The sequence below is a fragment of the Apteryx rowi genome, unplaced genomic scaffold, assembly GCF_003343035.1.
Source record: "Apteryx rowi isolate R43461 unplaced genomic scaffold, aptRow1 scaffold_550, whole genome shotgun sequence".
Taxonomy (NCBI): domain Eukaryota; kingdom Metazoa; phylum Chordata; class Aves; order Apterygiformes; family Apterygidae; genus Apteryx; species Apteryx rowi.
In genome coordinates this window covers 256,729-271,846 of record NW_020450817.1, presented here as the reverse complement: position 1 = coordinate 271,846, position 15,118 = coordinate 256,729, and the positions used below count along the sequence as shown (strand labels likewise).

Below are 15,118 nucleotides of genomic sequence, written 5' to 3'. Positions count from 1 at the left end.
GACACTGGGCACAAGCACTGGAGGTCCTGCAGAGACCTGTTTTTTGCCTGGTCTTTGGCAGGATTTAAGTCATCGGCCTCTGTGAGGAGGGACCAGCCTGCTGGAGGAATTGCCTCTTTCCCTGTGTCATCCTGCAACGGTGGTGATCAATGCGGATGCCTCTGTGACACTTCTCCTCATCAGAGAGTCCAAGATTGCTTACTCTGGGACATGTAGCTCTGCTGCCCTCTGACTCTGGATCTCTCTAGATTTGGTGATCCACTGAACTAGGGTTTAGGAAAGACAGCTTGGGTCTGCTTTTGTGCTACAGGGCTTTTGGAGAGGCTTCGCACAGTATCTGTCTGATCTAGCCCTTGAAAAACAGGGGTTGGTGGCTGTTGATGGCTTAATATCCAGTACCTCTTGGATATCACTGTGTCCATTATATTGTTAAAAACCTGCTGGAGTACCTACGGCCATATAGCCATAGCTGTCTTTTTAATAATATTAATAAATATATTTCAGAAAATTTGTTAAGGTATAACAGCATCCATCAGCTGTAACAGCCCAAACTGGCCTATTAGATGAATTCCAAAACTTGTGTATTTCTTGGGCGCCTAAAAATAGATGGTCTCTAAACAGGAAGATAGGAATTACTTTTCAAACACAAAACCTGAAGGACCTGACTAATGTCTGCATCAAGCAAAGTGTTCACATCAGCTTTCTAATATCTAATGCAGCATGTCAAACACTGACTTTTTCTATTGCCTCAGAAGCCCCATCCATGAAAATGTGCCCATGCACCGTTTTAATCTGAACTATGAGCAGCACTGCTGGGCATCGCAGTGACCCGCCACACCTGCCTGGTCTTTCCAGTCCCTGTCACACTCATAATATCACTTAGTGTACAAGTGGAGATTTGCAAGAGGAGGAAAAAACAGCTCAGCATGAAACTGTGTAGTACAGTTCCTGTTGCCAGAAATGGCATTAATATTAGAGACAAATACCTGCTCTGTCAAAGTAGAAAAAATTTCCTACAGCTTTATAAAACATGTAAGATACTCTGCCCAGAAATGAAATGCCTTGGAATTAAGTGAACAACCGACTTTTTGTCTGTTCTTTACATAAGGGCCTTTGTGGATCTTACTTATTCCAAAAGAAATATGGATTTCAAAGCTGGTAATTACATGTTTTAAATGCAGAAGTTTGTTAAAAATAAAGAATAAACCAGGAAATCATTACATAAGGGCTTTATGAAAAGGTTCCTGGGATTAATAAGCTAGGCTTAAATCATACAATATTGATGTTTTTTTCTAGTGTTCTATAATCAGTTTTTCAGAAAGATGTTCCATTAACCTATTGAATTACTGTATTTGTTCCAAATTTTAAAATAGAGAGCTAAGGTATTTATTTCTCTTACTTATTATCTTCCCCCTAGAAAAAGGGCTAACTGGATTTTGTGATTTAGCTGTAGTCCCTATCAATGAATGCAAAAGGACACAGTCAGCCAGTAAAGAGTATATAGGCCAGTAAAGGTATTTGGGGTCTTCTAATTTCATTTTTGTGCATTCCAGATTTTCAAGCACTGTGTAGACTAGAATAAGTCCATCAAACTGCTCTGATTTTCAGTAACCTCTTCATAGCTCCCAGTGCGAAGGTCTGTAGCCCAGCAGAGTCAAGCCATTTCCTCTCACACTCTCAACATGTTCTTTGTAGCCCACAATGGTTGAAGTCTACATGAGACATGGGCATACGGCTGGTCTTCTGCTATTTCTGACATAAAAAATGTCTCTTCCTGCTCTTCCTGCCTCCTCTAAGTCTTCCTTACTGCTTCCAGCATAGTGAGTGGGGCAAAAATATCTGTATTTCCAATAGCTTTTTGATTTGAAACATTACTAGCCAACAATGTACTGATAGCTTAGTATTTACTGTCTTTCCGAGTAGCTGTCAATTCACAAAGCCCCTTAGATATTAACCTTGTTTTATTTGTGTTATAGATATACCTATGCCCCTTGCCTAACTAGAGAAACAGCAAGATTGGGAGTGTGCAGGCTGCCATTTTTACGTTCCATGTCCTTCTTTCAGATGAAAACTGGCTTAGAAATGGCTACTCAATTCTGCATATCAGTGGAATTTTTTGATTTACTTCCATTGTAAAGTCAGTAATCTTCACTGAGCATTTAATGGCCATCTAAAGTACCTAGCACTGAATACATATGAAAAGGTAACCATATAACTGCCTTATATATTACATGTATACATGAATGTATACATTAAAGGCATGGATTTCATTGGAGAGGGGCTTGCCCTCCCAAGGCCAAGCTTAATGTCAGTGTTCAGTGCTAATGTTACGATCTGAATTTGCTTGCAGTCTACTGCTGCACAAAGGACTTAACTGAAAGGAAACCTTCCCGTTTGTGTCTATGAAAATCCTGTTTCCATAAAAGCATTGTCCCAGCAGGCAGTATGTGTCAGCAAAGTGCATAAGGGTGCTTCCTGAGATAATATCTTTGTTCTCCTGCTTTCTAAAAAGTGCCCACACAAATAAAAGTACCCAACTGTAATTTCAAGGCACACTGGTTAGTAAGTACAGTAGCATAATGTGAGCTTCAAAGCATTTTACAGAACCTTATCACAAAGAAAACGTAGCTGAACATTTATGTGCCAGAAAGCATATATTGTAGCATGTTTTCAATACCCAATTTCTCTTTTCAGGTTAGGATTTATAATACATTTGTAATCAGCATTTATCCTGGCCTCTTCAGAGTGTGTAACACATTCCCAGGATGTATAAAATAAAGATACAGGACTGTGTTTAGCTATATTCTAGCCAAAAAGCTGCTGCATGCCAAGGCAAGACATCAAGAACACTTGATTGGTTTAGTCACATCTGTTACTATTCAGTGATTATTGTTCAACATTTGGTTATATTTTTCAAGAAGTTTGATTCAGTCCTTCTACGAACCCGAGGCTTGACTCATGTGTACACAATGAGTACAGACTCATCCAAGCTGGTAACTGCAGTGAGTAAACCCCAGAAGTGGCAGGCAGAGACGCTTCAGCTAGCTCTGTGGGAGCCATCACTGCAACTGGAAGGCTGGTTCCCTACGCCAGTGCGTGCTCTGCGCCAGCTAGACAGACCTGCCAAGAAGCTTCAAGACCCAGGCTGGCAGATTCACATGGTGCTTTGCTGAGCCACAGGGACTCAGCAGCTGGGATGTCTCTGCGCTTCTGCTCCTGGCCATACCTTAGCTTTTCAGTCCCTTCTAAGTGGAAAACCTCCACCAGAACGGGTGAGGGAAGGACAACTGCACAAAAGGAGCTTGTACCTCTTCAACCAGAGTGCCCCTGCTCCGCACAGTTTCCAATCAATCCTGTCTTGGGAACAGGAACTGGAGATGATGAATTAGGTACAAAATCTCTGGTTATACATATAAAATGAGTTGTCCTGAAATGGCTGGATAAGGTAGTGAAATAGCCACAGCTTCTTGTCCCAGACATACCGGTACTGAATTTAAGCATTCATCTTCCTTGTAAGATAGATTGCCATGATCTCTCTGGAGGTGCAATGCTGTGACTTCCTAGTGGTAATTTCCCATACACTTTGTTTGCTCAAAGTTTGTTCTTTCCCCCTTGGTTTTGCCTCAAACTTGAAGTGTGACTATCATGTGCCTCAGTTCCTGTATGAGTGATCACTGTGTGATAAACATGGGGTGCAGCACCTGCAAATTAGGCAGCTCTAGTATGCACAAAACTGCATATTGGGCATGCTAAAGCATGCTGCAAGACAGGTGAAGACAGCAATCTGACCTGCTGCCAAGTCTCCTCTTCTTCAAGCTGAACAAACCCAGCTCCCTCAGCCGCTCCTCATATATCATGCTCTCCAGCCCCCAAACAGTCTTGGTGGCCTTCCTCGTACTGCAGGGCCCATAACTGGATACAGCACTCAAGATGCAGCCTCATGAGTGCCAGAAAGAGAATGGATCACTTGCCCAGACCTGCTGGCTATACTTTCCCTAATACAGCCCAGGACGTGGCTGGCTGCCTTTGCTGCAAGAAAACTCTGTTGACTCTTGTTCAACTCGTCCTCCACAGCTGCTGCATCTTCTGCAAAGCTGAAAATGGAACAAATTCCTGAAACAAGGGACTTTAAGAAATCTCAAAGAGGATGATTTAATATTTTCTTCTCATCTCTAGTGCCTGTGCTTTGCTGAATTCACATCCTGTTACATTCCCATTTTGGATTAGCTCCTTATTTCTGAACATATGCTCACCCATGTCAGCAAACAGACTCTACATCAGCTATAATCGCTCACTGTGCCAGCACGACACAGCTAACATTGTACTGACCCTCTCCACATAGAATACGCTGTTTATACAGACTATGAAAAGACAGCACCAAAAGGTGTAAAATCACCAGGATGCTGCTGCTCCCACAAGCCCTGCGTAAATGAGCATGGATTTAGGGAACTGCAGTGGGACAGATTCAGTGAGGCATGTTTTCTCCTTGCTGTCCAGCAGATGGGGATGCATCCTTCATATAAGGCGTCTATCCAACTCATTTGCTCCACAGCAAGACAAATGCAAATGCTTCATTTTCCTGTTGCCACCTGTTGCTCAATACCTGCACTGACCAAATTCAGGGAGAAACATTTAAGAAAAGCGTTTCATATTGCCCAGCACTGACAGTGACAGAATGAGGAGAGGGTATTTCTCCCTTTTCTTTGTTTTCTTCCCCTGCTGCTAAACATATTGTAACTGGCTGCTTTTAGAGGTCCAGCTGTATTGCCAGAACACCTTTGGCCCAGGCCACCGATAACTGCGCACCCTGCAAACTTTTCAAGGGCTGATATCTGATGGATTGCACAATCATATTCTTTATGCTCATGTATGTAGGTCTCCATCAATAGTGATAAAAAACAAATGAACCTAAAGACCCTACTTTTGAGGAACAAAGTTTTGCTTTATTTTAAGTTGCCAGTGGCTTCCAGCTTTGTGCCAGCCGGCTCTGGAAAAGAGTTTCAAGGTTCAGCATTGTTAATCAAGTTAAATATGAAATAATTGATCTGAGATTTAGGGAGTCAAATGTGTTTTTAAATCTCATTTGAAGCAAAGCAGCATGTCCTGAAGATATTTAAATACCAGATAGAAATAATCAATATGATAAAAGCCAGGGTGAAAAACAAAGAAAATGCAACTCCTAAAAATGTAACAACCAAGGAGCTACCCAGCAGCATGATGATTGTATGTACTACAATGTCATAACTAAAAGCTGAAAAGGAAGCAGCAACAGGAGAATTACATTAATAAAGTTTAGATGGTACTATTGAGCAAACTCAGAAAAATAAATGGCTTAGAGGCAAGCAACACTTTTTATATGATAAAAGGCTCTGTGGACAAGAAGATTAATCTGTGTTTCATATTATAAATTAGAATCAAACAAGATATTGTACAGCATAAGCTTGATGAAAAATAGTGCTGTCTTTTTTAACAAAGGATGAAATCTATAGGAACTATTTGAGAAACCTCAATGGATCAACTTAGAGACAGAAATGATGGTTCAACACTGGAGTTAAGCTTCCTGCAAAAGGAAAAGAGCATGATGAAAATTGTCTTGAGCCAAAAATTGAGTAATAAATAAATGTGAATGTTATAAGCACACAAGGAACATCATACAGAATGGAAATAAATGATGACAGACCTGGCACACTGGAAGCATGACATATACAATGTATACTAGAAAGCTGGCTTTAAAACAGCACAGATTAACACATTAATTAGAATTAATTTCTATTCTGCTTTCAAACTATAAAACTCAGTTTCTGGGAGTCGAGAACACATCTGGGAGAGACCTGAATTCTATCTCCACTTTCTCCAGAAAGTATCTGATGACACCTTTTTTTTTCTGATGAGTTTGCTCAATGGTACCTTCTAAATGTTATTAATTAAATTTATTAACATAATCACTAAACTTGGTCAAAACATTTATTTTCCTTGTAAAATTATCAGTTTAGCTTTTCTTAGATTTCCCAGAGCATTATCATTTTAAAAAAGCAACAACAACAAACTCTACCAACAAGCCAACCAAGAAGATATGGGGAGGGGCAATTGTTCTGGTAGGAAATGAATGTTATCTAAAAGAAAAACAGCTGTCTAAAAATACTGTTTAATTACTACTTTCTACCAAAATTTTCATATGATTAAAAAAATGCAAAGGTGACTATTAGAACTAGAAAGCGGTTGTTACTAAATCCAGGCAGATCAAGGAGGCAGGAGGAATTTCTTTATAGAAACCATTCCAGCCAGGAGCTCAGACCTGGATGGACTGCCCGACTATCCTTTCAATAAATAACAATGAACATTTTTTAAAACAACACAAAAATAAATTTTATAAAAAGTAAATAATCTGACTTTGGAATAAAGAAATCCATTGCCTGGAGAGGCTTCCTTTACATACTGGCAAGGATGTATAAGGCCCAGTAAGTAGAACACTGTATTGCTCAGATCATTTTTCCAACACTACTGTTCTGTTACTTTACCTGCAAATTATTAAAAGGTAGTAGGCACCATACATAGTGGAGTCTGCAAGGTCAGGAAATTATACAGCACAGAAGGAGAACTGGAAGAAGCACTCAGAATTGTAAGAAATCAGTAGGACTATTCTCATCGACAGATGTTTTATCCAAGGCATCATCAATCCTGGCTCTCCAGTCAGTCCTAGGACTGACCAGGGATAGCCCCAGCACCCTCTCTTCATGGCCTGAAAGAAGTGGAGCTACCAGCAGCCATTAAGCACTAAGCATGAAAGGTCTCTTTTCTTAGGTTTTGTTATGAAAGTATATTGCAGCCTTAAAATGCTAGCAGCTTAAGATGGATGCATCTCATGTAGTCAGCTGTAGGACTGACATTCTGGGCAATCTAATAATGTTAATCACCAAGCACTGTCTGACTGATTTGTTGCAATGTTGGGATATGATACTTTTCTAAGAATCTCCAGTTCCAGAGTTGCCTCTCTTGATCAACATGGGCACTGCAGCTCCCTTTATTTTGCTGTGGGCTTTTCTAAGACACAACATATTGTTGAAAAACAACAAACACAAACATAATATTCGTAATGTAGCAGTTTGAGTACCCTGAAATTATAAAACAGAGTTAATATTTATAAAATGGGAAGCCTAAGATTCAGGCTTCAAGCACTATTTATCTCAAAATTTTGCTGCTGTGAATGCAGCCTAAGAGTGACTCTAGACATTAACAGCACAGGAGAAACAAGGCTTTATAGAAATTGCTTCAAGCAGATTAGAGAAATCTTTATAGAATTACATCCTTTGAAATAATGCTTAATTCAATAATTTTAATCCTGTAGCCCAGATAAGATTCTCTACTAAATTCTATTATATGGATTAAAATCATTAACAGAGGATTTCCTCTCTACAATAGACAGTACATGGTGTACTGAAAGCTAATATCAAGGACAGAATGATATGTTGGGTAGATACCTTTTCTTTTTCCTATTGCTGTCTCATCCACAGGCAGATCTCCCTATTTGACCAATAAATACAGAGCTTCTGAAAATGCATTTGTGTTTGTGTCCTGTTTGATAATGTGGGACCATTATATTCTTTGATATTTGATATTTGAATTTTACTTGTTCATAAAGTAGATCAGGACAGTGAAGGGCACAAAAAACATGGTTAAATCGTGATATTTTCATCAATTTCTCAGCAAACTACAGTGGCATATTAAGTGGATTGAAATTTATGGTCTAACAATCATTGATTTGTGCAGGGGCATGTATTCTATCATTTTGAAGCATAATGGATGCATGATGAAGTATTAACTGCAATAAAATTACGCCAATAGATATGTTTAGCCAATTAACATACCAGTGTCAAAAATCTTGTCTTACAAAGACAGTCAGCTTCTAAAGTAGAGGGAAACACAGAAGCACCACAAGAGATCTTACCACTGACATGGTTGTTTTACACTCTGGTTTGCTCTGCATATATTTTCCAGTTTATCATTCTGAAAAGCATAAAATTCAAGGGTACAATGGTTTCTATAGTGACTCCCATTAACTTTTCATGGTGCACAAACAAAATAATGTCATTAAAAATTATACACTGCCAGTATTGGAAGGCTAATGGAAAAAGAGATTTACTCATACTGAAATCTTTTTCACAGTTCATGCTTAGATTCTGCTCAGAAAATAGTTTCTTTATTACAGTCCAGAACTTACCACTGTTTTCTCCTCCTTTGCAGTCTCACTGTCACCAGACTTGCCTTCACCTTTGGACATTTTTTTGTTTTCTTCCTCCTTCGAGTCTCTAGTCAGATCTAAACTCTTTTAGCTGTACTTCTGCCCACCATGCATTCATGCTTTGACTCCTGAACAAAAAGCCCATGAAATCATACGCGTGCAAAATAAACCAGTGTGGACTGTCTGCTTTCCTGATGAAAAGATCCTTTCCCACAAATAAATGCTTTCTTCAATTGTTTGAGACATAATTTGAGGTGTCATGGGGAAGCGACCATGGCTTTGACAGGACCCCTGATGCAGAGGTATGTGGTGAAGGTTGGATGGAGGAGAGGGACTGGACATGTAACATCTTTACAGACGTTCCTCAGATGTTATATGGACCTTTAGAAACTACAGCTGTCTTTTTAAAGTTAGAGTATCTTATAACTTGCTCTGTTCCATGCTGCTGCCAGCACAGCTCAGCCAAGAAAATAAACAAAACAGTGCTACTTTTCCAGTGGTACCTACCATCCTCCTCAGCTGAAGAGATTTCAGGCAAAAAGAAAATCTTGGACTCTGTAGTCGTGTGACATGTCTTAGCTTTTGGCTGACATTCTGTGCTGCTTCAAAACAAGACTGTGGTAAGACTTCTTAACTTGACCTCCCAAACTTTCTCTGGACATGCTTTTTTTATTAGTATCCAAAATATTTTATTAGGAAAACACTGAATTTCCAGCTCTGTTCCCATTCTGAGTTACCAAAATCTCCTGTAGGTTGCTGGATATTTACTGTAATTTACTGTAATTTAATTGTGGAAATAATAGGATGATTACTCTTCTTGTCAAGGTCTTTATACAATATCAGCTGATATCAGTGGAAATCACAGAGGTAGTAAGTGATTGCTAAGATAAATAGAGAAGCATGAAAATCACATTTTCACGGACAAAATCTTTTTTCTTCTCTGATTTAGCCAATCTTACCACTAATATCTAAATTTAAGGAAAACCAGGAAAACCATCTCTTCTCTAAGAATTTATGATGCATTATAAGGCCCATTTTTAGTTCTGGTTATCTGTAATGTGGAGTTCCGGTATACGCAAGTACAGTAAATAACTCATGCTAGACAAAAGATCAGCATCAAAGCGTTCTTGAAGTTTGAAAGAGTCATATTCTTGGCATTCACTTAACAGAAAAAATAGATCAACATCATAAAATATTCCTTGTTTCATAACAAGGCCTAATCCTACCACCTTGTCAATGCTAAATCTGTTTGCTCAGACAATAAAACTATTGTTTCTACTATTGCAACATAGCTTGTTCTTATATTGGTATATTTTTAACTGATCAGATAATCCCTAGTTCTATAACTGAGTTCAGCTTTTTGTAGAAGATAGCATCAGCCTTCATTTAAAATAAACCATTTTGTTGAGTGACATGTTGAAGGAGATGACAAAAAACAAATACATATTTGAGCAAGGGGGAGATTGTGCTGTCTGGTGTAACATTTTCCAGTTCCAGTTCCAGTTCCAGAAAAAAATTAACCTTGAATCTAGACCATTTTGAGAATTAAATTAAAATTGGTTCACTGGTGGGGTAAAAGCTACTGGTGGGGTAAATGTGGATTCATTCTGGGAATTAATTTGAAAAGAATGATATTTCTTCCATACCTTTACAAAAGTTAATGTTGTTTATTATTATTCTATGAACTAGCAAAAACATTTCTGTTAAAACCCACAGCAAGTCAATGAACTTTTCAGTGATATAAATATGCTTAACCTTGTGTGATCATATGCAGAGGTTTATGGCTATTTCAGTGACTGTAGGCCAAGAAAGGAGAGTGACAGTTTACCTTTTGAATTATTCATTATATTAAGCTGATGTCCTCAGATTCAGGTCTGACCTCCATACAAACATGCACTGGTATGCTTAGAACTGTGTCATTCCTATTTTAATTAAAAATTCTTTTAGTAACTTAAAAAAAAAAACCTACTGAAGCGAACATCTACACAAGCTTTTTGACAAAATGAGTTTTAACAACATCCTTCATTCTGATTGAGTGCATGTGTCATATAATGCAATCAGGATCAATATCAGAAATAATTTTAATAATCAAAATCAGTGTAGCAAGAAAAAAGCAATGCCGTATTCTTGCAAGTTTTCACAGCTTATTGATTCAAATGAAGAAGACCGTAGTGATAAACCCAGTGCAACTCCATGCCCCTTCCCCAACCCTCTCCACAACATTTGTGTTATTGGTTCTTTAATGGATCTTTCTGAATATGAAACCACAGTAGGTTTCTGTCTTTACATTCAGTGTACATTTCATTTATATTTCACTTGTACTTAGTTGAACCATGAAGAGACATACAGAAATACAAGTTTTGAGTCAGTTTTTAAATGGAACCTCGCATGATTCGACTCAGTCTACAGTGACCTCACATCTGCCTATATAAAATATAGACAGCTTCACTCATAACACTTGCTAGACTTTAGTTCTGAAATACTAATACAAACTGTACTTTTTGCCCATTGTTAAAACTGTACGAAATGACTTTGAATTCTGGAAAACAAGAGGACTTCCACTAGTACATAACTCCAAAGAGAAGCAGCATTAGTAAGGGGACATTTACAAACAAAAATAAAAACGAAGGTATGTAAAAGAATAAACATTAAAAAACAGTGATTGAAAAAACAAAACACTTTTCTCTATAAAGAGATATCCCAAAACATCTCCTGAGTCTACCTATGCAGATGAATAAACAAATGACTATAAGAAGCCTGTTTACACTGCACTTTTCACCTGGAACATGATTATCATATTACTTAGTTACATAGTCATCTAATATCTGGACAAATGGGCAATCAAGCCACAACTAACACCCAAACACAGCATAAGCATTAATCCAGAATCGCTCTTCAGTTTACAGACAAGGCTCCATCCATGCAGACTAGAACTGCTCTCCAAACAGGCATACTACAGACCCTTTATATCTTAAGCAAGGCTTTGTAAATCTTCCTAACATGAGGACACCTTACTCCTCCCAACTGCTAACACTTCAAAAAAACCCCAGAGATTATCATAACAGAACTCCGTCTTTCTTTTTATACTTTTAACCTCCTGAGCTTTGGTCAGAAGAACTGACCCCCAGGGGATTACATAATTGATCTTTGCTCTTGGAACTAAATAGAGTAGCAAAATCAATTTGTACTCCAGTGTGTGCCAGACATTTCTGGCTGCTCCTTGTAGATTTTTGTTTGTAAACACTGTTCTGGATTCAAGCAGTCCTTATCTGAAACTTATTTCAAACTTTAGCCTACTTTATATATCTGGTGAGCAATGTCACCTACACTATTTACATTATATTTTTTTTTATATTCTCATCTGCCATCAAGCTTGAGCAATTGTTAATGTAAATCACAGCAATTCCCTTTATGGCTTCTGAGCAAGCCTGCTGCAATCTTCAGGAATACTGCACCTTTAGGAGAGCAGGCCAGCAAGTCAGGGGCTGTTATCAACACAACAAACTGCAGCACTATCCCCAGGCAGGAAAGAGCTACGAACCTGCAGGTGCGGCAGATTCACAGTACAGTCGAGCAAACCCTCTCCCAAAAAAGGAGACTGATGGAGGACAAAAAGGGGCTTCATTGCCCTTCATGAAGGGATAGTATTTCCAGGTATTTTTAACTGGTATAAACCATCAAAAGCAGGAAAGATATCTAAAATCAGAATCCTTTGGAGTGAATATGACCTCTTCCCTGGCTTCACCCCCAGGAGTACTGTCAAACAAAATCCTAGAAGTCTATTTTCAGTGAGGACTGAAGATCTCCAAAGGGGAAAAACAGAAATACCGGGGCAGGATTGCTTTAGGTACAGAAATTGCAAGGATTTAAACAGCAGGAGGAGGGTTAGCACCGCATCTCACATGATCCTTCCCCTGATGGAGTCCCCGGGACATGTTCTGGGAGCTGGCTGCAACGTGGGAGAGCTCTTGCAGGATGGGGCTGAGGGAGGGCCAGGGTTTTCCATCTGTTTTTCCCCACGGAAAGGCAGCAATCGGTTTGCTGCTCCCTTTGCACGTCTCACCTGAGGGAGCAGGCACTGGTCAAAACAGCGGGCTGGGACAAGCTCCATGCTCTGCTGCTCTCGTCTCCCTCACGAGCAGGATGGAGCCTCCGCCTAGCTAGTCCTAGCAATCAAGCAATCGCCCTCCAGTGGGGGGAGAAGAGAAAGCCAGAGAACTAGTAAAAAGTAGTAAAACCAAGCGATAAAGAAAATGATCAGAGCCTTCCTTGCTCCCCACCCCATGCACTCAATGCTGGGGCAGCAGTGCTTTACTTCTAATCCCCTTTCCCTGAGAGGAACTCCAGTCCTCCCTCCGAAGTGATCACTCATTTCCTTCTTCACTGCAGATTACCTGTCTTGCTGGTATTTGTTAGCATTTGCCTTTTCTTCACAGTTTTGCTAGCTAAGTTCCCAAAAGATGCCAAATCCTGGACTTCCTTTACAGTTTTTGGTTCTTTTCTGAAATCCTCTCCCTCCCCAGTTTGCTAGATAAGATGAGTGTTCAGCATATCTTTGAGCCTGGAGGTGGAGGAACAGGTAAAAAGCCCAGTTCAAAGATTTTTAAGAAGTAGGAGGAAAGGGGAGGGAAGCATTAAAAGTTCATGACTCTAAAATACAGAACTTGCTTTTCCTAAGGCTCTGAATACAAGCCTGAAACTGCTGCGAAAAACAAAATTCATTAGATTTGCACTGCTTTCCATCCTGTGCAGAGCCAGGGCTACACAGCAAGTCTTGGAGTCTTCTGCTTACTCTCAGGTTATATAGATCTGGCTTCGAAAATGGGAGGCAGAGGGAACCTCAGGGACAAATCTTTTGAAAAAAAGAAAAAGTCAACAATTCTGAAGGTCAATTTTTAGATCTGTTTTACAGTCTGTTCCACTCCCTGAAGCCAATAGCAAAAGTTCAAAAGAAACTTTTGAAGGAAAGATGCTCTCCCCACTTCTCACCACCCCTAGCCAGATCTGGTTCTACTGCTTTTGCCATCCTCTTCTATGACAGGGACCCAGGTTTAAGGCCTGCTCAGCCCTGCAGAGACGTAACCAGCAAAGCACTGGCTAAGAGAACGAGCGCGTCCTAAAGGAGGGAGTAGTAGCACTTACAGCTCCTCTAGATGGAGATCGGGATCAGAAATATCATGGCAGGAAAAGCACCCGTGGCAGCTGGATAGCTTTAACCTGTACAAAACACATATAGGAAATCTTTGCACAGGAGTACAGTGCAGGGGACCTGCCAGAGAGCAAAACACAGTGGTGGCTCGTGCAGTGTCTGGGCAGTTCCTCGTGCAGCCCCTGACGGCAGCTGCTGGCATAGCTGTCCAGGAGCCCACTGACCAGTCCTGCACCTTTGGCAGTCCAGTAGCTGCAATTGCCGATCACTTTTCAGTAACATCATGCTGTCACCAGTTCCCAGTCTCAGAAGAAAACTCACCCCACGTAACACTGAAAGACATCTCTCTTGTCCTCATAGATTCCTCTTCTCACTCCTGGGCCCCATTTCTGTGCCTTGGTATGTTTACATCAGCAGGACAACTGGTGAGCCTTGACCCAGCTGTCCATGCTGCCCCAGATGGTGACATCTGCCCCTGCTGCCACTGCTGTCTGTGGAAGGCATCCAGAGGCTCCAGAGGGGCAGTGGGGACCTGCCACCATGCAGGGGGCACAGCCAGGAGGGGAGGCACCTTCCCAGCTCTGAGAGGCTGTGGAGCCACTGTATTTCCAGGGCTACAGTGTAGGGGATTTGGAGATGCCTGCAGTGTTGATGCCTCTGGCACAGGCTCCAGAAGAGGAATGGGATTTGGTGGAGGAAGCTCAGGTGGAACTGGGGACTATGGAGGAAGGATTTTCCAGACGGGGAGCACCCAGATCTCCTGGGTCTGGGGGAACGAAGGGGCCTGGAAGGGAGAAGGGGACCCCGGCGGGTCTCAGCGGGGGCTGGTGATGCCCAGCGGGTGGGCAGGGATGCGGGCAGCCAGCAGGCAGGCTAGCACAATGCCAATGAGCTGCAGCAGTGCCAGCCCCAGGGCAGCCGTGGCAACATAGAACATGTTGCTGCTGACGAAGGCTGAGACCTTGCTGAAACAGCCATCGCGGTGCAGCCCGTGGGCGTTGGGCAGCCGGTGCTGGCAGCCACGGCGGGCCCGGCAGCAGCTGAGAGGCACGGAGCCGTTTTGTTCCACCGCCCAGGGGGATGCGAGCCAGTCGCGGTAGCTCTCTACGCCGCAGCAGGCCAAGGCGCGCTGCAAAGCGTCCAGCGCATCCGCCTTCCCCTCGTCCTCACCGTAGGCACGCAGGGCCTCATGTAGCCCTTCCTGGAAGCCCTGCGCGATGTCCTGGCGGTAGAGGAGTCCTGAGAGCCCTGCCACCAGCCCGGCCACCAGCACAGCGGTCAGAAAGGCGCCATAGGTGCACAGGAGGCCCCGATGCTCCGTGGCAGCGCTGAAGCAGCCTAGGAAGCCCCAGATGATGACGGCGGCGCCCGTGGCCAGCAAAATGGTGGGCGCTCTGGGGCAGTCGCTGGCCGACAGCACCAGGTAGCTGCCTAGCGACACCTTGGCCCAGAGGCCGATGATGAGCATGGTCAGCCCCGCCGCCCAGAAGACGAAGCTGAAGGCCATGAGGGAGAGCTTGAGCACAGTCATGGTGCCCTCGCCCCGCGGCGCTCGTGGCCCAGCCCGCGGCCGCCGGTGCCGCCGGGCGGTGAGGGGGGACTCGCGTCCTCCTCGGCTGCTTCTCCCGCGCCGCCGCCGCCGCGAGTCGCGGCTCTTCCGCCCCGTCCCTTTTACCCGGCGCGGCGCGGGGGCGCGGCTCCCGCCGCCGCCTGATCCCGCGGCGGGGCTC

At 42.3% G+C, this 15,118-nt stretch overlaps 1 protein-coding gene across 1 annotated transcript; it reads right to left on the bottom strand.

The window, feature by feature from the left end:
• Positions 1-14,202: 14,202 nt before the first annotated feature.
• Positions 14,203-14,919, bottom strand: LOC112973534 (tetraspanin-7-like). The gene has a single exon (XM_026081525.1). It carries the CDS (start codon positions 14,917-14,919, stop codon positions 14,203-14,205), a length of 717 nt encoding a protein of 238 aa, XP_025937310.1.
• Between the last annotated feature and the right edge of the window lie 199 nt (positions 14,920-15,118).